Raw genomic sequence first — 27,415 nt, 5'->3', positions numbered from 1 at the left:
ACTGAATAGAAATTCTCCGGAGTACTATGTATTCCATACGCTGTAGACCAGTTACAATGGGTCTGTTATTTATGCCATGAACTTAAAATCAATTTTCATTTTATCCCACACACTACTTTTTCTATAGTAATTTCTATCTTCCCTAACAACTCTCAAATTGAACCACTGTCCATTTCTTAATTTTTCTCTTTCTGATAAGTAGAAAAGTGTCAATATCTCATTTTGACATTTATTTATTTATTATTTATTGACATTTGATTACCAGGAAAGTCCAACTGGGTAGCAGCTCATTTTCAGCAGAGGCATGGAGTGAAACGCTCCAAAGTATTACTAAACATTTTATGAATAATGACTGTACAGTCTTTAAAAAAATACAAAAAACAAATACAGTTTATATAATTATATCAAATTACACATATGAAAATATTTACATCACCACCACTTATCTTTATATTATTTTTAATTGATGCATGATCTTGATTAGTTATTCAATGGGTCTCAACCTTTCGACTGAATAGAAATTCTCCAGAGTAATATGTATTCTATACACTGTAGACCAGTTACTGCATCTTGGGGAATAATACGTGCATTCTGAGCTCCTGCTACTGAATTCACATCTTTCATACTAAACATTTGTATATATTCCTTTGAAAATATACTCCATCATGTTGTATCATCCCCTTCTTGGTCCCCACGATATATCATCACTATTGCAGATTGTATTCAGTGCTTCACCAATAAATATTTCTTACTAAAATAATTTTTTCTCTCAAAATATTCCAAAGTTGTATAGCAGTAGTTTTAGCTGAAATACGAATACATGGCACTGTAATTCTCTTCCCCTGCCAATAACCCTTTATTGCCACAAATCTACCGCTATTGCTTTTTTTCTTCTTTTATCAAACTGGGAGCCTCCACAATTAGTATCGTTACTCCCCCTTTCCCCTGTCCCCAATATTCTGCTGAATGTCACCCTGAAATCCATTCTTTATCAAATTTACATGCTTATTTCTATCCTGATTCAGCTCCTGTAGAATTATTTGCCCCTCTGCTTCTTGTTTTAGTATTATCACCCTTTATCAATGTAATCCAATATGACATCGCAGAGAACAATTCTTACCGTCTCAAATAAGAATAATGTCAATGTACAGTAACATTACTAAAGTAAAGAGTAATTACTGCAGCAGACAGCAGTACCTCGTGTTACTAATGCATCATAATCTATCGTTCAAAGACAGTTACCCTAAACCACCCCTTCAGTACTGCTTCTTTTGGCTACAGAACCATGTGCCTTTATTTACCAACTATTAATCTATATCCAGCAAATTTACTGCACCCTGCGTGTCTTAAAATAACTCAATACTCTAATTCTCATCATGACCAATTAATATTTACTAGATAGCCATTACAAAACCTGTTACTCCCACTCATTATATATGACAGTTTGTTTGAATGTATGTTTCAGTTTTGCAGCTTGCATGTGCATACCAATGACTGGCAGGTGGCTCTTGTATGAACTTCTCTCTCATCTCGAAACAAAAAAATATATATTTTCAACCCCTCATTCCTTCAACTTACAGAACACACATAAAACTATATACACTTTTAAATAGGAACTCTACCCTTCCTAATAGAAGCAGCTGTCCCAAATCACTGGCTGCACCCATGGGTACCCACTTATTCTAATGTTAAGGTTAACCATGCTAATGTATATGTTACAGCCGGTGTTCACACTTGCACAGACTGCTCACTACTTTTATCTCTGTTCCACTCTCAGATGTGAAAAAACTTGTATACATTCAGAAGACATTAATGTTTAGTCTTAGGAAATCATACACTGGTTAATAGTTTATAAATAAGCTAAACTGTGCATTGTTGTATTTAATGCATAAAGTACCATGGCTGCTGGGAAGGCGGTTGTCTGTGTGGCTATTCACTTACAGCTTCAAACTTCATTTCTTACTTTAATTTTTATTCTCACTGAGCTGCCTGCCAGTCCTCTAAGCTTCAAATACATCGTGCCTCACAGATCCAAAGAGAATGGAAATCCTAACACTTCTAACTGCATTCTATGCAACACCCCCTTACATCGGGAAACTTGTACAAATATTAATAAGAGCAAAAACTGTTTTAGTCACTTCCTTCTTCAGCCCATTCAGTCTTTCTAAACATTAATGACAAAGTGGGGATTATACTTCACAGTTTTCCCAAAAGTCCAACACAGTCAGCAAAATTCCAATATTTATTTACCACATCTTGCAGAACTACCACTCGCATATCTAAACTACATTGATGTGTTACAGTTTTTCCACTTTTTAATTAAATTCACTGTATTGTTCATCTTCTTTTTGATCACTGCAATCTTTCGACACTAGTCTTTAGTTTGAGTTCTGAATTTTCTGTTCAGCTCTTGGGCTTCTTTCTTTTGATCAAGCATCTTCAGTTAAAACAATCGAAAATATTTTCCGAACAAGTCTCTCACTGGGCTTTCTTATTAACTCACTCTTTGTTGACTAAGCTTTTATTTCTCTACGGGCAGTTCAGCTTCCAAAAATTTCTTTTATCCTGCAGGAAACAATAAACTGAAGACAGCCAGATGTGGCAACTTGAATCTTACATCTGCTTCTAGACATTCCTTGAATGTTCAGATAAACCTGCTTCTCTTTTTGCCTAGAGTACGGTGAACAGTAATTTGACACAAACAGTCTGGTGAACCCACATGTCAATGCTTTTCGCTTCTGCCACAGTTTTGTCAGCAATAGGTCTTTCTATTGGTATGTCTGCATCTTTACTAACACAGACCTTGGTTGCTTTCTGACAGCCAGATTCAGAGCAAATACACAATATGCCATCTCACTTAAACCTTGCTGTGAAGCACCAGTCCAGTCCAGTTGCTTATTTGTACTGTTTTAATGAATGTAGTCTATTCCTTCCAGTTTCTCTGTTATAGCAAAATTCCAGGATTTCTCTGCATACTCTTGTCTTCCAACACTTAGAAACATTTCTTCTTGGCAGGTCATTTGTTCAGCCAGACTTTCTTTCATTTCAAGTTTCTGAGTACTGAAGTTTTGTCAATTTACCTTTTTGACTTTTTATATTGTTTTAGTATACCGCTCATCTAAAACATCTCTGTGTGTTTGATTTCTTTCTTTTTTTTCTAAATTACTGGAAGCCATCTCCTGTGCTAAAACTGCAATGTGAACTGCTTTTTGCTGAACAACTGCTAGGTTCTTCCCAAACAGAGCTTTTTTATGTTTTTATGTCTTTAGTGTCAATTTTCCCCTTACTTTTTTCATAGTTCTTTTCTGGCTTCCAACCAGTGTAATTATTAATCAAAAGATTTACCAAAGCCAATAAGTTTTTGGCAATTTTATGAGTTTCTCAGTGCCCACACTAGCAAAGCTCTAATCAACATACTTCATAGTCAGCTGCAATCCTACAATTACTCATGATGAATCCTTTTACTTCTCTTATGTTCCTACAAAAACATTCTATTAGCCAGAAAAATTTCTGATCAGCATGATTTTCAAAAAGGTAACAGTATCTTTATTGCCATCCCGTTACATAGAGGGTATTTCCAAAATACTGAGAATGGCAACCTTGCAAGTGCAAATGTTTACTGACCTTGCTAAAGCCTACCTCTCTGCTTCCCAACTAATTACCATCCTGGTAAACTGCAGTCTCAGTCACACACTTGACTGGTTCTACACTACCTGAACAAGATCCTGGTGAGTTGTACGCAAATTCTTCACAAGTGAACAGCAGGAACAACAAAACAATAAGTTATGGGGGTAGAGGGTGCAAAGTGTGTGTGAATGGAAGCCTGGCAAATGAAAGTTAGTTAACTGCTGGAATCCTAATTTAGTTCAGCTAAAAAATATATATTCACTGAGCATGACATTACCCTTTCCCCACTGCTGTTTGACTGTGGATTTAGTATATATATGGAAAGGTGCAGCGGTTAAAGTTGTCACCTCACAGCAAGAGGTTCTCTGGTTCGATTCTCTGCTGGGGTGCCTTCTGTGCAGAGTTTTTGCATGTTCTCCCTGCGTTCAGGTGGGTTTCCTCTGGGTACTCCGGTTTCCTCCCACATTCTAAAGACATGCGTCTGGAGCATTTCTCCCCGGGCCTTCACTGAAAATAGGTTCTGTCCTAGTAGGACTTTCCCAGTCAACAAATGTTAAATAAAATAAATACATCATTTATAGGATGTGGAGGGATTCCCTCCATGGGGGTACAAAAGGGATCGAACTTGCAATAAAAAATTTATTTTTAGTCCACTGCAAGTGTTTTTTTAGCTGATCCACTTAGCTGGATCAAGACTCTCTCAAGTTGCTGTCAGCAGGTCAGCATGATTCTGTATAAACAAGGTCAAATGGGTTGTAATTACTCACAAAAAAGAATGTTCTAGAAAGCTAATGTAAATCTACAGCATTCCAGTGGCTATGAGAACAAAGGCAGCTTTTCTAGCTCAACTCTACTATAATCTATTCTAAGTTGAAACATGCTACACTATTTAGAATTATTGAACAAACACGTTCAAGCAAAGATCAATATTTTACTAGTGTGCAAGAGCGATATTGTTGCTGTACAGCATTTGGTTCTCCATTTAATTTCCCAAATGGGGTGCCTTCTGCACGTAATCTGCATATCCTGTCTGTGCATGCTGGACTTTCACTTGGAGTCTTCTTTTTACTTCCAGTCCCACTGATATGCTAGGCAAAACTGGGGATCCTACAAACTGCCCGAAGATATACATGTAGTGTAACATATGTATGCATTCCATGACGACTGGCATCTTGCCCAGGATTTACCTTATGCCTTTTGCCCACAGGCTTCACCTTCCCCAGTAACCCTGAAAGAGCTGAAGCTCATCATGGAAAAGACCAGAAAAAAATAAAGACGACAGTGTAAACATTAATGAATGAACACAGGAACAATAGTGTCCTAACATGAACTGTTGCCTCACTACAAAACTGCCTCTTGAATCACTGCTCCACAGCTGCAGGTAACCTAAATACAATAAAATAAGATAAACAACGCGTTTTTACCTTGCGTGCTGCACGGACATCAGGGCTATCTTCTGTTCCTATCGCAAATGTCTGAAGTGCATATTTTATATTATCTTCTTTCATTAATTTCCGCAGAAGAGCAGCTACAAGGCTGGAGTCCAGTCCTCCTGTTAATAAAACAGTTTTAAAGGAGAAAAAGCAACATCCACATTAATTATCCTTTATTTTATGGTGGCTACACAGATTAACTCTTGGACAAAGGTCTGCACTGGAATTAAACAAACAGTATCTTTTTTGATCAGACCAATATAAATGAAACATTAGTCATACAAGTACAACTTGTACCATTGATCCAGCAGCTTTTACCATAACTAGAGCACAAATCAAGACACACATCATCGGACGTTACACAACAATTACTGCCCTTATTCTGTGCTTATTCAAGTCTTATCTGTCTAGCCCAAAAATTAGAGTAAACTATGCACATTTCCAAAAGTCCTTCTATTATACTTTACAGACATAACAAATATAAAAGTACAGATGAAGTATTAAGCAGTAACCCACGCCTGGGTGTGGGTAATGCTGGATTTACCCATGGTTGCTGTGGTTTGGTCACGAGGGCGAAGCCAGAGTGGCCAAATAAAGACAACCGTGGGTAAATCCAGCATTACCCACACTCAAAAGTGGGTTATTGCTATTATACAATGGCAATATTTAAGAAAAAAAATACTTACTTTTCTTAAATAATGGCATTGTATAATGCCTCCTTGCTGCTTCCGCAGCTGTCCAGTATTCTGCGGCAGTTCTGATGTACTACGCATGCATATGGTTACGAAGTACATCAGATCTGTGTGTGTGGAAGCAATGGAGAAAGGAAGATCTCCGTTGCTTTTAAAAACTTGTCTCACTGTGTTAAAAGAGTTTAACATAGCAAGATAGCTTTAAAAAAAAGCAATGGAGATTTTGCTTTTTTAAAGCTGTTTTGCTATGTTAAACGAGTTTAACATAGCGAGACAGCTTTAAAAAAAGCAACAGAGAAAGGAAGATCTCCATTGCTTTTTTTTTTTTTTTTTTTTTATATATACAAGATATCTCACTATGTTAAACGCGTTTAACATAGCGAGATAACAGCAACAGAGCTCTTCCGTTCTCCGTTGCTGTCCCAAAAAAAAAAAGAAAAAAATCAAGGAGAGAGACTTATACTAATGGAAAAAGTCCGGGCGACCGGACCTTTTTCCATTAGTATAAGTCTTTGATTTACACTGTGCAAACTGACCAATCAGCGTGCACGTTTTGGAATATTAATGGGGGGGGGTTGTATAAGCATTTTATTACTCTCTGATCTCAGTGCATGGATTAGCTTGCATGGCCTTCAGTGATCAGGGCAAGACTACTAGGAAACTGTCTTTTGGGCAAATGTTACTGAAAACAAAGAAATTTGCTTAAAATTATGAAAACAATTACGCAAACTAGAAGCAAACAGAATCTGATACAATGGTATCACGGGACAAGGATGTTCTATAAACTGGGTACATTAGTACGCCAGATTTTAACTGTAATTGCCAGGTTAGAACTACACCAGAGTAGCAACATCATTTTTGCCTGCAATCAGACCTGTGTTAACAGTATTATAAACTATAGCATTCTTATACCTCCTTTATGTTCAAATAGAGCAGAATAAGGACTACTGAATATTAAAGCAGGTGGCTGATTGGCAAAAAAAACTCAGAGTGCACATGCATTTTTTTAATGTGTCATTTAAATAGTTAACCAGTCATTATCACTAGGAGTAATACATAACTATTGACTATAGGATGGGTAAAAAAAATCTAACACCAAATGGGATTGGTTAACTCAAACACCAAAATTCGCTAGTCTAGAATGTCCCAACAAAGGCAGCTAGCCTAGTACTTACCCATAAAGGTATGAAACTAAGTGTAATGGCTGGCCCATGTCACAAAGACGATATTAAATATAGCAATAATCCACATGGGTGTCTGGGTTATGCTGCGACTTACTCAAGCCCAATGAAGTTTGGTCCCGATTGCGTCACCCAAGGAATCAAACCCACAGTTCAGGTGCAAGTAAATCACAGCATAGCCCGCACCTTGTTGTGCAACATCGCAGTTATGCAACTACTTCTATTAGTTTAAATTACTTCTTACTAAATCACGTTGATTGTTTTGCTCATTTCTGAATGTCTATTCTATTCATCAAAACGCAATCTGCATTTTATCCTGCTGACTGCACTGGAAATGAAGGATTAGGACGAACCTGTTCATTGCTGTTTTAGAAGCTAACAAATTATTTTAATAAAGTTATCTGAAATGTGACATATACTATCAACATTAATACTCACAAAGCCTTGTATACATCAAATTTAAATATAAAGCCCACTTTTTTAAAAAGCATAGGTATCTGCACTGTTTTATTCTGCTGTGATGTGCGGTGTATAGTTTCATCTTAGAAGATAAAACAGCATGTAAAATTCTAAATGAATATTAAGGCAGCTGAACTTTGAAGCGGTATCCATTAATTTACTTCATATGATATAAATGTGGCCACTACAGACCCTGGAGAGAGCAACAAGTCTGAAGTTATCCTTCCTTATAACTGAAATTTCTAAACAAAGATGGGTAGATTTTGACAGATCACCTGTTGCATAATAAATCTAAGGAGATGTCATAAACGGAGGTAAATTAAGAGTTTCCTGCTGATACTCGGTAAAAACTGTAATTTTCAAATTAACAAGGAAAATTAATCAATATGTTGAAATAAAGAAGTCCATTTTACCTGAACTGATTAAGTCAGAAGGTCCACACTAGAAATGGTTATGTAGAATTTTTTTCCATTTCTTGCATTTACAAAGATGGAAAAAGTTGGCAGCTAGTTTTTTTTTAAGTACAACAGTGCTGACAATTAATGATGAGATTTATTCATGAATAAAACATATGAAATCCAGATCAAGTCTTTAGAAATTTCCTAATGCAAAATAAATAAAATGCGTGCGTGTGTATGTGTGTACATATGTTTGTATTTTGTGACAGACTGCCAAACCATCCAGGTTTAGTTTTCTGCCTTATGGTCTGCAAATTCAAGGATAGGCTTCAACTCCCTCACAACCCAGTAATGGGTAATGCTGATATCAAAGACTGAATAAATGAAATTGGAGTATACTTCCTGAAATGGATGAACATACTGTCTACAGACCCTGAAACACATCTTAGAATCCCTGGTATTTTTGTCCTGGGGAGTTAAGGAAGGTAGACAGCCAGTGCAAGGTTGTCAACTCTCTGCAGTTATTTTCTTGCTCATGGGGAGGTTAGCTAGAAAGACAGGAACAAGACCAAAGGAGCTGCATTAAAAAACTGGAACAGAGTCTTTTTCCATTTATCTGGAGATTACTGAATAATGGTTGCATACAACACAGAAGAGGCCTTAAAATTAATGCTAATGAAATTCTAGAGATTTCAAGCAAGTGCTGGTTCATAGTACCATATGAAGAAGACCTCTCCGGTCGCGGTTAGCCAAGATAGTAGAAAACAGAAAACAGGGGAAGTCAGACAGCAATGTTGAGCAAAGTATCCAGGGCTAGGAGCATCCAGGTTAGTATCATCTATGTCCGAATCCAGACCAGTAATGAGTGGTGTGTCTCAGGGCTCTGTCCTGGGGCCCCTCCTATTTGGCATATACTTCTCAGAAGTACAGGCAAGCACGGAAGGGCTGTGAATGACTACGTTTGCGGACGACTGCAAACTGGGTGCTATAATAGAGTCTCCGGCCGACATGGAGATCCTCCAGAAAGGCCTAAATGAGACTGATGTATGGTGTCAAAGCCATGGTCTCAAGCTAAATGCAAAAAAATGCGTAGTAATCTCCTTTGGAAAAAAACAGAGTACCCGCAAACTACAACATAGCAGGTAATCCCCTGAAATCTGAAGAAGAAATAAGGGATCTAGGGACCCAAGTAGACAGTCAGCTTTCCTTTGATAACCATGTTGCCAAAGTGATTAGAAAATCCTTCTATGTGACCCATCTGATCACGAAAGGGTTTGCATCATGATCTAAGGATGTAATGGTGCCCCTCTACTCTTCCCTCATCAGACCCATTATTGAGTACAATGTACCAATTGGAATGTACCTGGCTAGACATCTCCAGCAGCTGGAGAGACCACAAAGGTACCTAACCAAGAGGATTACTGGCCTCAAACAGTTGCCCTATGCAGCACGAATGAAAAAGCTAATACTGTTCTCTGTTGCATACCGCTTTCTCAGAGGCGATCTCTGTCTAACGTACAGAGCCATGTCCAACCCAGAATTGTGAACATGCTCCATCTTAGCAAAGCCAAATCTACTCGAGCTACACGCTCTAGGGATATAAACCTCAACACAACAATGAATAGAACATGCTGGAGGGATAGATTCCCTTCGCAGAGACTTCCCTTACTATGGAACAGGGTCCCGATCTACATAAGACAGAGCCCCTCACTATCACTCTTCAAGAGGAACCTTGATGAGTGGATGGGTAACAAAGTTCACACCGGGGATCACACCAACAGCACTACTAGATAGGGGCCAAGGGTACTAGCTGCTAGTACAAGGGTCTAGGAAACTACTACAGGGGAGGTGAATACCGCACAACGTGGCTGGGCTAATATATGCCTTCGGGCAGATAGCCCAGTACCAACCTATGAACCTATCTAGGGTTAGTAGCATGTGTAATAACGAGAAAGTTAGCAAAACGATTGAGAGTAATGGGCTAGAAGGGCAAGGAGTGGTCACTAAAAGGAAGAAATAATATATCCAAAATGATGCTAAAATTAAAGGCAGGGTCTCCCTTACACCAAGAGGGAGGAAGAGAAAACAAAGGCATAAAAGGAAACTTGTGACAACTATATGTGGCAAAGGGGTGGAAGTGAGGTGTTGTCTAAATAAGAAAACTCTGGTTAAGATGCACAATGCAAAATGAAGGGTGGGGCTTATGGACTTGGAGATTTATACATCAGTTTAGAACATCCAATCCTAATTAAAGGAAAATGAAATAAGGGTTCTGTAATGGAACTAAAAGCTGCTCATAAGGAAACAGAGCAGGAACTCTGAACAGGCCATCGGGGAAGAAGTGCAGGATGGAATAATGAATCAGCTGGAGCAGGAAGGGAAGGAGGACGGAAGGACAACAAGGGTAACAAGGAAGTGCTGAAATATGGCAGCTATTAAAAGTAGGTAAAAGCAAATAAATGTTAGAGAACTGGTGAAATGGGGCTCAAGGGCATAATAGACAGGCAGGCAGGAAAGATTTCAAATGAAAACATAAAACACAAGGGAGTCAGAATATGAGGTAGACAGGATGGCCTGATTCAAAGGTGCTAAAAGAAGAATTTGGAAGAAGACTGAAGAGACAAAAAGCCAGTTAGGAGGATTATACAGACACCATGACTAATATGATTGATAACGCAGCATGACTAATATGATCGATAATAACACAGCATGACTAATACGATTGATAACAGCATGACTAATATGATGGATAACAGCATGGCTACTATGATTGATAACACAGGATGACTAATATGTCTGATAATAATAACAGCATGACTAATATGATGAATAATAACAGCATGACTAATATGATGAATAATAACAGCATGACTAATATGACTGATAATAACACAGCATGACTAATACGTTTGATAACACCATGACTAATACGTTTGATAACACCATCACTAATATGATGGATAATAACATGACTAATATGATTGATAACGCAGGCTGACTAATATGTTTGATAACAACAGCATGACTAATATGATGGATAATAACAGCATGACTAACATGATTGATAATAACACAGCATGACTAATATGATCGATAACACAGCATGACTAATATGCTCGATAATAACACAGGATAATAACAGCATGACTAATATGATCGATAATAACACACCATGACTAATATGATTGATAACACATTATGACTAATAAGATTGATAACAGCATGACTAATATGACTGATAATGCAGCATGACTAATGTTTGTGTCCTTCGGCTTTTCCCGGTTAGGGGTTGCCACAGCGGAACTCCAGTCCGCTAATGATGTGGCAGTAGATTTTTACGCGCTGGCTTGCCGGGCCTAATGCACAACCTTAAAAAAAGGAACGCCCATTCGCGTATGGCGCCACACACAAGACGCTCTGAGAATCGAACGGGCAATGTCTAACTGTATCATAGCATGACTAATTATCGATAATAACACAGCATGACTTATATGATCGATAGTAATAGCATGACTAATAAGATTGATAACACAGCATGACTAATATGATTGATAACAGCATGACTAATATGATCGATAACACAGCATGACTAATATGATCGATAATAACACAGCATGACTTGTATGATCAATAATAACACAGCATGACTTGTATCGATAATAACACAGCATGACTTGTATGATCGATTAAACAGCATGACTTGTATGATCGATAATAAAACAGCATGACTAATATGATCGATAATAAAACAGCATGACTAATATGATCGATAACAGCATGACTAATATGATGGATAATAACAGCATGACTAATACGATTGATAACACAGCATGACTAATACGATTGATAATAACAGCATGACTAATACGATTGATAATAACAGCATGACTAATACGATTGATAACAGCATGACTAATATGATCGATAACAGAGCATGACTAATATGATCGATAACAGCATGACTAATATGATCGATAACAGCATCACTAATATGATCGATAACAGCATCACTAATATGATGGATAATAACAGCATGACTAATATGATTGATAACACAGCATGACTAATACGATTGATAACATGACTAATATGATCGATAACAGCATCACTAATATGATCGAAAACACAGCATGACTATAATAGATAATAACACAGCATGACTATGATCGATAACAGCATGACTAATAAGATTGATAACAGCATGACTAATAAGACTGATAACACAGCATAACTAATATGATTGCTAATAACACGGCATGACTAATATGATTGATAACAGCATGACTAATATGATCGATAATAACACACAGCATAACTAATATGATTGCTAATAACACGGCATGACTAATATGATTGATAGCATGACTAATATGATCGATAATAACACAGCATGACTTGTATGATCGATAATAACACAGCATGACTTGTATGATCGATAACAGCATGACTAATATGATGGATAATAACAGCATGACTAATATGATTGATAATAACACAGCATGACTAATATGAATGATACCAGCATGGCTAATATGATCGATAACAGTATGACTAATGATCGATAACACAGCATGACTAATATGATCGATAACAGCATCACTAATATGATGGAAAACACAGCACGACTATGATCGATAATAACACAGCATGACTAATATGATAAATAATAACACAGCATAACTAATATGACTGATAACACAGCATGACTAATAGGACTGATAACAGCATGACTAATATGACAGATAACACAGCATAACTAATATGATCGATAACAGTATGACTAATATGATTGATAAAAACAGCATGACTAATATGATTGATAACACAGCATGACTAATACGATTACCACAGCATGACTAATGACTAATAACAGCATGATTAATATGATTGATAATAACACGACTAATATGATTGATAAAAACAGCATGACTAATTGATTGATAACAGAACGACTCCACAAAGGGGGAGCCACCACTGATCCCAGGAACTATCGACCTATTAGCCTGATGAGCCTGGTCTGCAAGGCCATGGAACGTATCATCATGGAACTCAAACAAAGACATTAGTAACCTCCAAACTCTGGATCCCACCTAGTTCGGGTCTGTGAAAGGCAGATCATGCCTCCTGTACCTGATCGACTTTTTTGAGGCAGTCACCAAAGCCGTAGATGAGAGTAAGGTGGTTCACACGGCCTATCTTGACCTCGCCAAGGCTTTCGACACCATCCCCCATTCTGGAATTATAGCTAAACTCACTAAACTAGGTATAAATCCCTATGTCACAAGATGGGTTGCAAACTGGCTCACTGAGAGAACCCACACTGTAAAAGTTGCAGACTCCAAATCAGACCTCAAAGCAGTGACAAGTGGAGTACCACAGGGTTCCATCCTGGGACCTCTCCTGTTTGGTATCTACTTCTCTGAAGTACAGGCTAACACAGAAGGCCTCTGGCTAACGAAGTTCGCAGATGACTGCAAACTAGGAGCCATAGTCAAGTCCCCAAATGATGTGGACATCCTACAGAAGAGTCTCACTGAGACAGATGCCTGGTGTCAGAGCCATGGCCTCAAGCTCAATGCCAAAAAGTGCAGTGTCATCCCCTTTGGTAAAAACTCTGTACCCATGAACTATCACATAGGCGGCAATCTACTTAACACCGAACACGTGATAAGAGAACTTGGGACCGAGGTGGACAGTAGTCTCTCCTTCGATAGTCACATCGTCAGAGCAGTCAGGAAGTCCTTCTAAGTGGCACACCTCATCATAAAAGGGTTCTCATCCAGGAAAAAAAGAGGTCATTGTTACCCTCTACTCGTCACTCATTAGACCCATTATTGAGTACAACGCCCCTTTTGGAATGTACCTCTGCAGCAGCTGGAAAGGCCACAATAGTACCTCACAAAGAGGATTACTGGCCTCAAACAAATGCCCTACACTGACCGCCTCAAAAAACTCCAGCTTTACTCCATAGCATATCGCCTACTTCGAGGTGATCTCTGCCTAACATATAAAGCTATGTCAAACCCAGAGCTGTTGGACATGCTACACCTAAAGAAATCCCAATCCCTCCAAGCTACATGCTCTTGGGACCTAAACCTTGTAACCACAATAAACAGGACATGCTGGAGGGATATATTCCTGTCCCGGAGACTTCCTATACTCTGGAACAAGCTATCCATCTATGTCAAACAAAGTTCTTCAATAGCGCTCTGCAAGAAAAATCTTGGTGAGTCAATGGGAAATAGGAAATGCACCCCGGGAATCACTTCTGTGTCTCTGCTCGACAGTGCACAGGAAAATAACTTTCTTGGGTGGCGTAAGCTATGGAACCTTGCTGGCTAGGCTTATATAGGCCCTTGGGCCGATAGCCTGGTACGAACCTATGACTAATATGATTGATAAGAACAGTATGACTAATATGATTGATAACAGCATGACTAATGAGTGATAACAGCATGACTAATATGATTGATAACACAGCATGATTAATATGACTAAACAGCATGATTAATATGATTGATAAGAACACAGCATGACTAATATGATGGATAATAACAGCATGACTAATGACCGATAACACAGGATGACTGATTGATAACAGCATGATTAATAGGATTGATAACGCAGAATGACTAATATGATTGATAATAACGCAGCATGACTAATATGATTGATAATAACAGCATGACTAATATACTTGATAACAGCATGACTAATATGCTTGATAACAGCAGGTCTAATATGACTGATAACAGAGCAGGACTAATATGATTGATAACACAGAATGACTAATATGATTGATAACACAGCATGACTAATATGATTGATAACAGCATGACTAATATGATTGATAACAGCATGACTAATACGATTAATAGCATGAATATGATTGATAAAAGCATGACTAACTGATAACACATGACTAATGATTGATAGCACGACTAATGATTGATAACACAGCATGACTAATATGACTGATAACAGAATGACTAATGATCGAAAACACAGCATGACTAATATGATTGATAACAGCATGACAAATATGATTGATGACACAGCATGACTAATTTGATAACAGAGCACGACTAATATGACTGATAACAGCATGACTAATATGACTGATAACACAGCATGACTAATATGATTTATAACAGCATGACTAATATGACAGAACAGCATGATGAATATGAGGGATAATATCATAAGTAACATGATTGATAACACATTATGACTTATATGATGGATAATAGCACAACTAATATGATTGATAATAACACAGCATAACTAATATGACTGATAACAGCAAGAAATATGATCGATAACACAGCATGACAAATATGATTGATAACACAGCATGACTAATATGACTGATAACAGCATGACTAATATGATTGTAACACAGCATGACTAATATGACAGATAACAGCATGACTAATATGATTGTAACACAGCATGACTAATATGACAGATAACAGCATGACTAATATGATGGATAATATAACTAACATGATTGATAACACAGTATGACTTATATGATAGATAATAACAGCATGACTAATATGATTGATAATAATACAGCATGACTAATACGACTGATAACACAGCATAACTAATTTGATTGGTAACAACAGCATGACTAATATGATGGATAATAGCATGACTAATATGACTGATAATAGGATGACTAATATGATGGATAATAACAGCATGACTAATATGATGGATAATAACAGCATGACTAATATGATTGACAATAACAGCACGACTAATATGATGGATAATAGCATGACTAATATGATTGATAACACAGCATGACTAATATGATTTATAATAGCACAGCATGACTAATATGATGGATAATAACAGCATGATTAATATGATAAATAATAACAGCATGACTAATATGATTGATAATAGCATGACTAATATGATGGATAATAACACAACATGACTAACATGATTGATAACACAGCATGACTAATATGAATAACAGCATGATTAATATGATGGATAATAACACAACATGACTAACATGATTGATAATAACAGCACAACTAATATGATGGATAACAGCATGACTAATATGATGGATAATAACACAACATGACTAACATGATTGATAATAGCAAAACACGACTATTATGATGGATAATAACAGCATGACTAATATGATGGATAATAACAGCATGACTAATATGAATGATAACAGCATGACTAATATGATTGATAATAACACAGCATGACTAATATGATTTATAACAACACAGCATGACTAATGATTGATAACAGCATGACTAATATGATAGATAACAGCATGACTAATATGATTGATAATAACACAGCATAACTAATATGATTGATAATAGCATGACTAATATGATGGATAATAACAGCATGACTAATATGATTGATAATAACAGCATGACTAATATGATTGATAATACCAACAGCATGACTAATATGATGGATGATAACACAGTATGACTAATACGACTGATAATAACACAGCATGACTAATATGATGGATGATGGATAATAGCATGACTAATATGATTGATAACACAGCATAACTAATGTGAATGATAACAGCATGACTAATATGATTGATAAAAACACAGCATGACTAATGATTAATAACAGCATGACTAATATGATGGCTAATAACAGCATGACTAATATGATTGATAACACAGCATAACTAATATGAATGATAACAGCATGACTAATATGATGGATAATAACAGCATGACTAATATGATTGATAATACCAACAGCATGACTAATATGATGGAGGAAAACACAGCATCACTAATACGACTGATAATAACACAGCATGACTAATATGATTAATAGCATGACTAATCTTCTTCTTTCGGCTTCTTCCTTGTTAGGGGCTGCCACAGCTGATCACCTGTCTGCTCATGATTGACAGTGGAGATTAACGGTGTTGAGTTGCCAGCCCGGCGCCCAACCTTCCACAGAAGGCACACACACGCACACACTCACACCTAGGGCCAATTTAGAGTGTCCAATCCACCTACAGCATGTCTTTGGGAGGTGGGAGGAAACCGGAGCACCCGAAGGAAACCCACGCAACCACAGGGAGGACATGCAGACTCCACACAGAAGATACCCCAGCCGAGAATCAAACCAGAGAACCTCTTGCTATGAGGCGGCAATGCTAACTGCTGCACCACTGTGGCCGCCCAGCATATGATGGATAATAACAGCATGACTAATATGATTGACAGCAGCATGACTAATATGATTGAGAATACCAACAGCATGACTAACATGATGGATAATAACAGCATGACTAATATGATGGATAATAACAGCATAACTAATGATTGCTAACACAGCATGACTAATATAATTGATAACAGCATGACTAATATGATTAATAATAACACAGCATGACTAACATGATTGATAATAACACAACCAAAGTTAAAATAAATGCCAGTGAAAAGATGATTAAGGTATAAAATGCAGGAAAGGGAATGGAATAAGGTTCTAGGTATGTTACAAAAAGCAGCCAGGAAATGTCAGCCTGGAATCAACAAATTATTTCATCTACAGGCAGTGTTGTGGCCCTACTTAATTAACAATGAAGGAAAAAATAAACCAAGGAGCATACCTGCTGCAAGTCTGGTGAGAAAGCATGGCTAATTCATATCCCTTATGAATGTAGGGTAACTACTGCAATATAGCAAGGAGCCATGACAGAATGGGAGGGAGCATTTCACAGGATATGATATTGGGATTGGAAGTGCTGTCCCTTTGGAGTAGAACTGAAAGGTGACTGAAAGGTCTAAGACATTACAGAAGTGATGCTGGTTTTATTAGAGTGGACAAAAGACATACTGTACAGAAATGGAAGACTAATAAGAAAGGGGCATCCCTAGTATGGGAAAGAAACGTGCAGGTACTGAAGAAGGTGTTGGGCAACAGACAACTGCAAGAGGGTGCAAGAGAATGAGAAAACAAGAAGGGGATGATGTGCCAAATTATATGACTTCTTGGCTCATAATAGTTGTGCACTTTACTATATGTGTAGAATTTTGAAAACCTTTTCCTTTAATAATGTGAAACTGTGATTGTTTATTCACTATTTTCTTCAAAAACTGCATTACATAATCAAAAAACAAAATGAAGAGCATCCTTCAGCTTGTTTCAAAATGAAAGGCTAATTCCATTTGTGTTTGAAATGTCTCAATTCTGTGGAGGGTATTGCATTATAGCTGCTGCTATCCTTTTTTCTGTTTGTCTGGAATAATTAGCTGGATTTTAGGAATTCTAAGTGGTATTGGAAGGAATACTGGTTAGCTAGCAAAGAAGCTAAGAAAGGAGTTGCAATAGCAAATAATAGGGCATCACAGGCACTCTATCAGCTTCTGGGAAGTGACTCAATAAGGGGCATAAAGAAACTATATCAGGTTGCAAGGCAAAGGCAGAAAGATAAAGAAGACAGACACCCTTCATAAGGGATGCCAGCAAAAACCTGCTCACCAGTCCACAGGACATCAAAGGGAGATGGAAGGAACAACCTGCTCATCAGTCCACAGGACATCAAAGGGAGATGGAAGGAACAAAAACCTGCTCACCAGTCCACAGGGCATCAAAGGCAGATGGAAAGAGGAACAACCTGCTCACCAGTCCACAGGACATCAAAGGGAGATGGAAGGAGGAACAAACTGCTCACCAGTCCACAAGGCAACAAAGGGAGATGGAAGGAGCACCAACCTGCTCACCAGTCCACACGACATCAAAGGGAGATGGAAGGAACAACAACCTGCTCACCAGTCCACAGGACATCAAAGGGAGATGGAAGGAGCACCAACCAGTCCACAGGACATCAAAGGCAGATGGAAGGAGGAACAACCTGCTCACCAGTCCAGAGGACATCAAAGGCAGATGGAAAGAGTAACAACCTGCTCACCAGTCCACAGGACATCAAAGGGAGATGGAAGGAGGAACAACATGTTCACCAGTCCACAAGACATCAAAGGGAGATGGAAGGAGTAACAACCTGCTCACCAGTCCACAGGACATCAAAGGGAGATGGAAGGAGTAACAACCTGCTCACCAGTCCACAGGACATCAAAGGCAGATGGAAGGAGCACCAACCTGCTCACCAGTCCACAGGACATCAAAGGGAGATGGAGGGAGCACCAACCTGCTCACCAGTCCACAGGACATGAAAGGGAGATGGAACAACCTGCTCACCAGTCCACAGGACATGAAAGGGAGATGGAAGGAGTAACAACCTGCTCACCAGTCCACAGGGCATCAAAGGCAGATGGAAGGAGCAACAACCGGCTCACCAGTCCACAGGACATAAACGGCAGATGGAAGGAACAACAACCTGCTCACCAGTCCACAGGACATCAAAGGCAGATGGAAGGAGCACCAACCTGCTCACCAGTCCACAGGACATCAAAGGGAAATGGAAGGAGCACCATCCTGCTCACCAGTCGACAGGGCATCAAAGGGAGATGGAAGGAACAACCTGCTCATCAGTCCACAGGACATCAAAGGGAGATGGAAGGAACAAAAACCTGCTCACCAGTCCACAGGGCATCAAAGGCAGATGGAAGGAGGAACAACCTGCTCACCAGTCCACAGGACATCAAAGGGAGATGGAAGGAGGAACAAACTGCTCACCAGTCCACAAGGCAACAAAGGGAGATGGAAGGAGCACCAACCTGCTCACCAGTCCACACGACATCAAAGGGAGATGGAAGGAACAACAACCTGCTCACCAGTCCACAGGACATCAAAGGGAGATGGAAGGAGCACCAACCAGTCCACAGGACATCAAAGGCAGATGGAAGGAGGAACAACCTGCTCACCAGTCCAGAGGACATCAAAGGCAGATGGAAAGAGTAACAACCTGCTCACCAGTCCACAGGACATCAAAGGGAGATGGAAGGAGGAACAACATGTTCACCAGTCCACAAGACATCAAAGGGAGATGGAAGGAGTAACAACCTGCTCACCAGTCCACAGGACATCAAAGGGAGATGGAAGGAGTAACAACCTGCTCACCAGTCCACAGGACATCAAAGGCAGATGGAAGGAGCACCAACCTGCTCACCAGTCCACAGGACATCAAAGGGAGATGGAAGGAGCACCAACCTGCTCACCAGTCCACAGGACATGAAAGGGAGATGGAACAACCTGCTCACCAGTCCACAGGACATGAAAGGGAGATGGAAGGAGTAACAACCTGCTCACCAGTCCACAGGGCATCAAAGGCAGATGGAAGGAGCAACAACCGGCTCACCAGTCCACAGGACATAAACGGCAGATGGAAGGAACAACAACCTGCTCACCAGTCCACAGGACATCAAAGGGAAATGGAAGGAGCACCATCCTGCTCACCAGTCGACAGGGCATCAAAGGGAGATGGAAGGAACAACAACTTGCTCACCAGTCCACAGGGCATTAAAGGGAGATAGAAGGAGCACCAACCTGCTCACCAGTCCACAGGACATCAAAGGGAGATGGAAGGAACAACAACCTGCTCACCAGTCCACAGGACATAAACGGCAGATGGAAGGAACAACCTGCTCACCAGTCCATAGGACATCAAAGGGAGATGGAAGGAACAACAACCTGCTCACCAGTCCACAGGGCATCAAAGGGAGATGGAAGGAGCACCAACCTGCTCACCACTCCAAGGGACATGAAAGGGAGATGGAAGGAGCACCAACCTGCTCACCAGTCCAAGGGACATGAAAGGGAGACGGAAGGAGCACCAACCTGCTCACCAGTCCACACGACATCAAAGGGAGATGGAAGGAACAACAACCTGCTCACCAGTCCACAGGACATAAAAGGCAGATGGAAGGAGGAACAACCTGCTCACCAGTCCACAGGACATCAAAGGCAGATGGAAAGAGTAACAACCTGCTCACCAGTCCACAGGACATCAAAGGGAGATGGAAGGAGGAACAACATGTTCACCAGTCCACAAGACATCAAAGGGAGATGGAAGGAGTAACAACCTGCTCACCAGTCCACAGGACATCAAAGGCAGATGGAAGGAGTAGCAACCTGCTCACCAGTCCACAGGACATCAAAGGGAGATGGAAGGAACAACAACCTGCTCACCAGTCCACAGGACATCAAAGGGAGATGGAAGGAGTAACAACCTGCTCACCAGTCCACAGGACATCAAAGGGAGATGGAAGGAGGAACAACATGTTCACCAGTCCACAGGACATCAAAGGGAGATGGAAGGAACAACAACCTGCTCACCAGTCCAAGGGACATGAAAGGGAGACGGAAGGAGCACCAACCTGCTCACCAGTCCACACGACATCAAAGGGAGATGGAAGGAACAACAACCTGCTCACCAGTCCACAGGACATCAAAGGCAGATGGAAGGAGGAACAACCTGCTCACCAGTCCACAGGACATCAAAGGCAGATGGAAAGAGTAACAACCTGCTCACCAGTCCACAGGACATCAAAGGGAGATGGAAGGAGGAACAACATGTTCACCAGTCCACAAGACATCAAAGGGAGATGGAAGGAGTAACAACCTGCTCACCAGTCCACAGGACATCAAAGGCAGATGGAAGGAGTAGCAACCTGCTCACCAGTCCACAGGACATCAAAGGGAGATGGAAGAAACAACAACCTGCTCACCAGTCCACAGGACATCAAAGGGAGATGGAAGGAGTAACAACCTGCTCACCAGTCCACAGGACATCAAAGGCAGATGGAAGGAGCACCAACCTGCTCACCAGTCCACATGACATCAAAAGGAGATGGAAGGAGTAAACACCTGCTCACCAGTCCACAGGACATCAAAGGGAGATGGAAGGAGCACCAACCTGCTCACCAGTCCACAGGACATGAAAGGGAGATGGAACAACCTGCTCACCAGTCCACAGGACATGAAAGGGAGATGGAAGGAGTAACAACCTGCTCACCAGTCCACAGGGCATCAAAGGCAGATGGAAGGAGCACCAACCTGCTCACCAGTCCACAGGACATCAAAGGGAGATGGAAGGAACAACAACCTGCTCACCAGTCCAAGGGACATCAAAGGGAGATGGAAGGAACAACAACCTGCTCACCAGTCCACAGGACATCAAAGGGAGATGGAAGGAGGAACAACATGTTCACCAGTCCACAGGACATCAAAGGGAGATGGAAGGAACAACAACCTGCTCACCAGTCCAAGGGACATGAAAGGGAGACGGAAGGAGCACCAACCTGCTCACCAGTCCACACGACATCAAAGGGAGATGGAAGGAACAACAACCTGCTCACCAGTCCACAGGACATCAAAGGCAGATGGAAGGAGGAACAACCTGCTCACCAGTCCACAGGACATCAAAGGCAGATGGAAAGAGTAACAACCTGCTCACCAGTCCACAGGACATCAAAGGGAGATGGAAGGAGGAACAACATGTTCACCAGTCCACAAGACATCAAAGGGAGATGGAAGGAGTAACAACCTGCTCACCAGTCCACAGGACATCAAAGGCAGATGGAAGGAGTAGCAACCTGCTCACCAGTCCACAGGACATCAAAGGGAGATGGAAGGAACAACAACCTGCTCACCAGTCCACAGGACATCAAAGGGAGATGGAAGGAGTAACAACCTGCTCACCAGTCCACAGGACATCAAAGGCAGATGGAAGGAGCACCAACCTGCTCACCAGTCCACATGACATCAAAAGGAGATGGAAGGAGTAAACACCTGCTCACCAGTCCACAGGACATCAAAGGGAGATGGAAGGAGCACCAACCTGCTCACCAGTCCACAGGACATGAAAGGGAGATGGAACAACCTGCTCACCAGTCCACAGGACATGAAAGGGAGATGGAAGGAGTAACAACCTGCTCACCAGTCCACAGGGCATCAAAGGCAGATGGAAGGAGCACCAACCTGCTCACCAGTCCACAGGACATCAAAGGGAGATGGAAGGAACAACAACCTGCTCACCAGTCCAAGGGACATCAAAGGGAGATGGAAGGAACAACAACCTGCTCACCAGTCCACAGGACATCAAAGGGAGATGGAAGGAGTAACAACCTGCTCACCAGTCCACAGGACATCAAAGGCAGATGGAAGGAGCACTAACCTGCTCACCAGTCCACAGGACATCAAAAGGAGATGGAAGGAGTAAACACCTGCTCACCAGTCCACAGGACATCAAAGGGAGATGGAAGGAGCACCAACCTGCTCACCAGTCCACAGGACATGAAAGGGAGATGGAACAACCTGCTCACCAGTCCACAGGACATGAAAGGGAGATGGAAGGAGTAACAACCTGCTCACCAGTCCACAGGGCATCAAAGGCAGATGGAAGGAGCAACAACCTGCTCACCAGTCCACAGGACATAAACGGCAAATGGAAGGAGCACCAACCTGCTCACCAGTCCACAGGACATCAAAGGGAGATGGAAGGAACAACAACCTGCTCACCAGTCCACAGGACATAAACGGCAGATGGAAGGAACAACCTGCTCACCAGTCCATAGGACATCAAAGGGAGATGGAAGGAGGAACAACCTGCTCACCAGTCCACAGGACATCAAAGGGGAAGGAACAACAACCTGCTCACCAGTCCACAGGACATCAAAGGGAGATGGAAGGAGTAACAACCTGCTCACCAGTCCACAGGACATCAAAGGGAGATGGAAGGAGCACCAACCTGCTCACCAGTCCACAGGACATCAAAGGGAGATGGAAGGAGCACCAACCTGCTCACCAGTCCACAGGACATCAAAGGGAGATGGAAGGAGCAACAACCTGCTCACCAGTCCACAGGGCATCAAAGGGAGATGGAAGGAGTAACAACCTGCTCACCAGTCCACAGGACATCAAAGGGGGATGGAAGGAGGAACAAACTGCTCACCAGTCCACAAGGCATCAAAGGGAGATGGAAGGAGCACCAACTGCTCACCAGTCCACAGGACATGAAAGGGAGACGGAAGGAACAACAACCTGCTCACCAGTCCACAGGCATCAAAGGGAGATGGAAGGAGCACCAACCTGCTCACCAGTCCAAGGGACATCAAAGGGAGATGGAAGGAGCACCAACCTGCTCACCAGTCCAAGGGACATCAAAGGGAGATGGAAGGAGTACATCCTGCTCACCAGTCCACAGGACATCAAAGGGAGATGGAAGGAGCACCAACCAGTCCACAGGACATCAAAGGCAGATGGAAGGAGGAACAACCTGCTCACCAGTCCACAGGACATCAAAGGCAGATAGAAAGAGTAACAACCTGCTCACCAGTCCACAGGATATCAAAGGGAGATGGAATGAACAACAACCTGCTCACCAGTCCACAGGGCATCAAAGGGAGATGGAACAACCTGCTCACCAGTCCACAGGACATGAAAGGGAGATGGAAGGAGTAACAACCTGCTCACCAGTCCACAGGGCATCAAAGGCAGATGGAAGGAGCAACAACCTGCTCACTAGTCCACAGGACATAAACGGCAGATGGAAGGAACAACAACCTGCTCACCAGTCCACAGGACATCAAAGGGAGATGGAAGGAGCACCAACCTGCTCACCAGTCCACAGGACATCAAAGGGAGATGGAAGGAACAACAACCTGCTCACCAGTCCACAGGACATAAACGGCAGATGGAAGGAACAACCTGCTCACCAGTCCATAGGACATCAAAGGGAGATGGAAGGAGCACCAACCTGCTCACCAGTCCACAGGGCATCAAAGGGAGATGGAAGGAGCACCAACCTGCTCACCAGTCCACAGGGCATCAAAGGGAGATGGAAGGAGGAACAACCTGCTCACCAGTCCACAGGACATCAAAGGGAGATGGAAGGAACAACAACCTGCTCACCAGTCCACAGGACATCAAAGGGAGATGGAAGGAGTAATAACCTGCTCACCAGTCCACAGGACATCAAAGGGAGATGGAAGGAGCACCAACCTGCTCACCAGTCCACAGGACATCAAAGGGTGATGGAAGGAGCACCAACCTGCTCACCAGTCCACAGGACATCAAAGGGAGATAGAAGGAGCACCAACCTGCTCACCAGTCCACAGGACATCAAAGGGAGATGGAAGGAGCACCAACCTGCTCACCAGTCCACAGGACATCAAAGGGAGATGGAAGGAGCACCAACCTGCTCACCAGTCCACAGGACATCAAAGGGAGATGGAAGGAGCAACAACCTGCTCACCAGTCCACAGGGCATCAAAGGGAGATGGAAGGAGTAACAACCTGCTCACCAGTCCACAGGACATCAAAGGGAGATGGAAGGAGCACCAACCCGCTCACCAGTCCACAGGACATCAAAGGGAGATGGAAGGTGGAACAAACTGCTCACCAGTCCACAAGGCATCAAAGGGAGATGGAAGGAGCACCAACCTGCTCACCAGTCCACAGGACATGAAAGGGAGACGGAAGGAACAACAACCTGCTCACCAGTCCACAGGCATCAAAGGGAGATGGAAGGAGCACCAACCTGCTCACCAGTCCAAGGGACATCAAAGGGAGATGGAAGGAGTACATCCTGCTCACCAGTCCACAGGACATCAAAGGGAGATGGAATGAGCACCAACCAGTCCACAGGACATCAAAGGCAGATGGAAGGAGGAACAACCTGCTCACCAGTCCACAGGATATCAAAGGGAGATGGAAGGAAAGTACAGTTGTGTACACCTACCATAAATGTAAATGTTAGAGTGTCTTCACTGTTGCAGTCATGACTGTAGGGTTCTCCCCTGCAGGCAGGCAGCCCTCAGTCGGCCAGAATCCCAAAGTCTGGGTCCGGCGTCGGTTGTTCAACTTTGCTCCCTGACGTCAGTGCGCCAGGAGTATAAAGCTGACAACCGACGCCATTTTCTCCAGTTTTTCTTGCCCCAGATGTCAGGAGTCCCAAAATGAAAATGGTCCCAAAACCTTTGCAAATACACCTCAGATGAATGGCGAAAAAAGGAACCACACAAAAGTAAAAATAAGAGGGGACAGGAGGGAGGGAAACCCAGACTGCAACAGTGAAGACACTCGAACATCTACATTTAGGGTAGGTGTACACAACTGTACTATGTTCATCGTGTTTCACTGTTGCAGTCATGACTGTAGGGTAGAATCCCAAAGCTGAAAGAAAGGGAGGTGGTCATAAAGAAGAAGGGGCGGCTAAAAGGCCCTGCAAGACTGCAGAGGCAAAGCCTGCCCTAGACTTAGAGTAGAGAGGCAAATTGTAGTGCTTAGAGAAAGTATGCACTGAACTCCAAGTTGCAGCTTTCAATATGTCCTTGGTAGGAACTCCCCTGAGGAAGGATGCAGAAGTGGCATCAGCTCTGGTGGAATGAGTCCGTATGGTCCCTGGGGTTTGCTTTCCATGGTGTGAATAACAAAATCTGATTCCATGAGCAATCCATTTAGAAATGGTTCGTTTAGAAATGGCTTTACCTTGGGAACTTGAAGCATAAGAAACAAACAATTGTTTAGATTTTCTGATGTCCTTGGTTCTGTTCAGGTAAAAACATAGCTGTCGATGTACATCCAAGGAATGTAAGATCCTTTCCCCTTTATTTTGAGGAGTGGGGAAAAAGGTTGGCAAGTGGATAGTTTGATTTAAAGTCACTTTGGAAACCACCTTAGGCATAAAGGTCGGATTAGTCCTCAAAGATACCCTGTCTTGATGAAAAATAATATAAGGTTCCACTGCCATAAGAGCTTGTAACTCTGAAACTCTCCTGGCAGAGGTTAGTGCCAACAGGATAGCTGTCTTCCAAGATAAAAACTTGATGTCAGCAGAAGCGGCAGGCTCAAAAGGAGGCAAGGTTAGTTTTTCCAAAACATAATTGAGATCCCAAGCAGGATTAGGAGGAGATCTAGGTCTTAAGTTCTTAGCTCCTCTGAGGAACTGTCTCATGAGCTGGTGGGAAAAGATGGGAGGCTCTGTATTATAATAAGCAGAAATAGCTGAAGCATGGATCTTAATGGAAGAGAAAGAGAGACCCTCATGTAAGAGATCCGTCAAGTAAAGTAGAATTAAAGTAATGTTAGGAAGAAGAGGATCAGAATCCTGAGCCTGCATCCAGGAACAAAATCTTTTCCATTTTCCTGCATAAGATTTCCTAGTGCTAGGACGTCTAGCTTCCAAAATGACATCTATAACCTGCTTGGGTAGGAATGAAGAAATCAAAGGCCCTGGAATAACCAGGCCGCCAGGCTGAGAGTTCTGACATGGGAGTGTAGAACCTGACCTTGATGTTGGGACAGAAGGTTCAGAGACCGAGTTAAAATCCAAGGGGGCTCCAGGCATAGGTTTATTATAGTTGGATACCAAAACTGCTGAGGCCAATTTGGAGCCAACAAGATTATCATCTTGGGTTTGTCCTGTTTTATCTTCAATAAAACTTGTGGAAGAAGAGGTAGAGTCGGAAAGGCATATCCCAAGAGGTTCCTCCAACTGAATGACAGGGCATCTACTTTCCAAGCCTCTCTGTGGAATGTCCTGGTGCAAAAAATCTGCAGCTGATTATTTAGATGGGATGCAAAGAGATCTATGTGAGGACATCCCCATACTGCTGTTATCATCCTGAATATTTTGGTGTCCAGCATTCAATCGTGTGGATCCGAAAGGTTTCTGCTCAAACTGTCTGCCAGTA

At 41.7% G+C, this 27,415-nt stretch overlaps 1 protein-coding gene across 2 annotated transcripts in view; it reads right to left on the bottom strand.

Moving 5' to 3' along the window:
- Window positions 1-27,415, bottom strand: part of ASNS (asparagine synthetase (glutamine-hydrolyzing)) — a 580,006-nt gene that overhangs the window by 301,414 nt on the left and 251,177 nt on the right. For both annotated transcript variants that reach the window (XM_044066497.1, XM_044066498.1), the window contains exon 6: window positions 5,052-5,179. In XM_044066497.1, coding sequence (XP_043922432.1) covers window positions 5,052-5,179 — 128 coding nt within the window. The remainder of the gene's footprint in view (window positions 1-5,051; window positions 5,180-27,415) is intronic.

This window comes from Protopterus annectens, chromosome 3.part1, assembly GCF_019279795.1.
Source record: "Protopterus annectens isolate FY-2018-M chromosome 3.part1, PAN1.0, whole genome shotgun sequence".
Lineage (NCBI taxonomy): Eukaryota > Metazoa > Chordata > Ceratodontiformes > Protopteridae > Protopterus > Protopterus annectens.
This window is presented reverse-complemented; position numbering and strand designations above follow the sequence as displayed.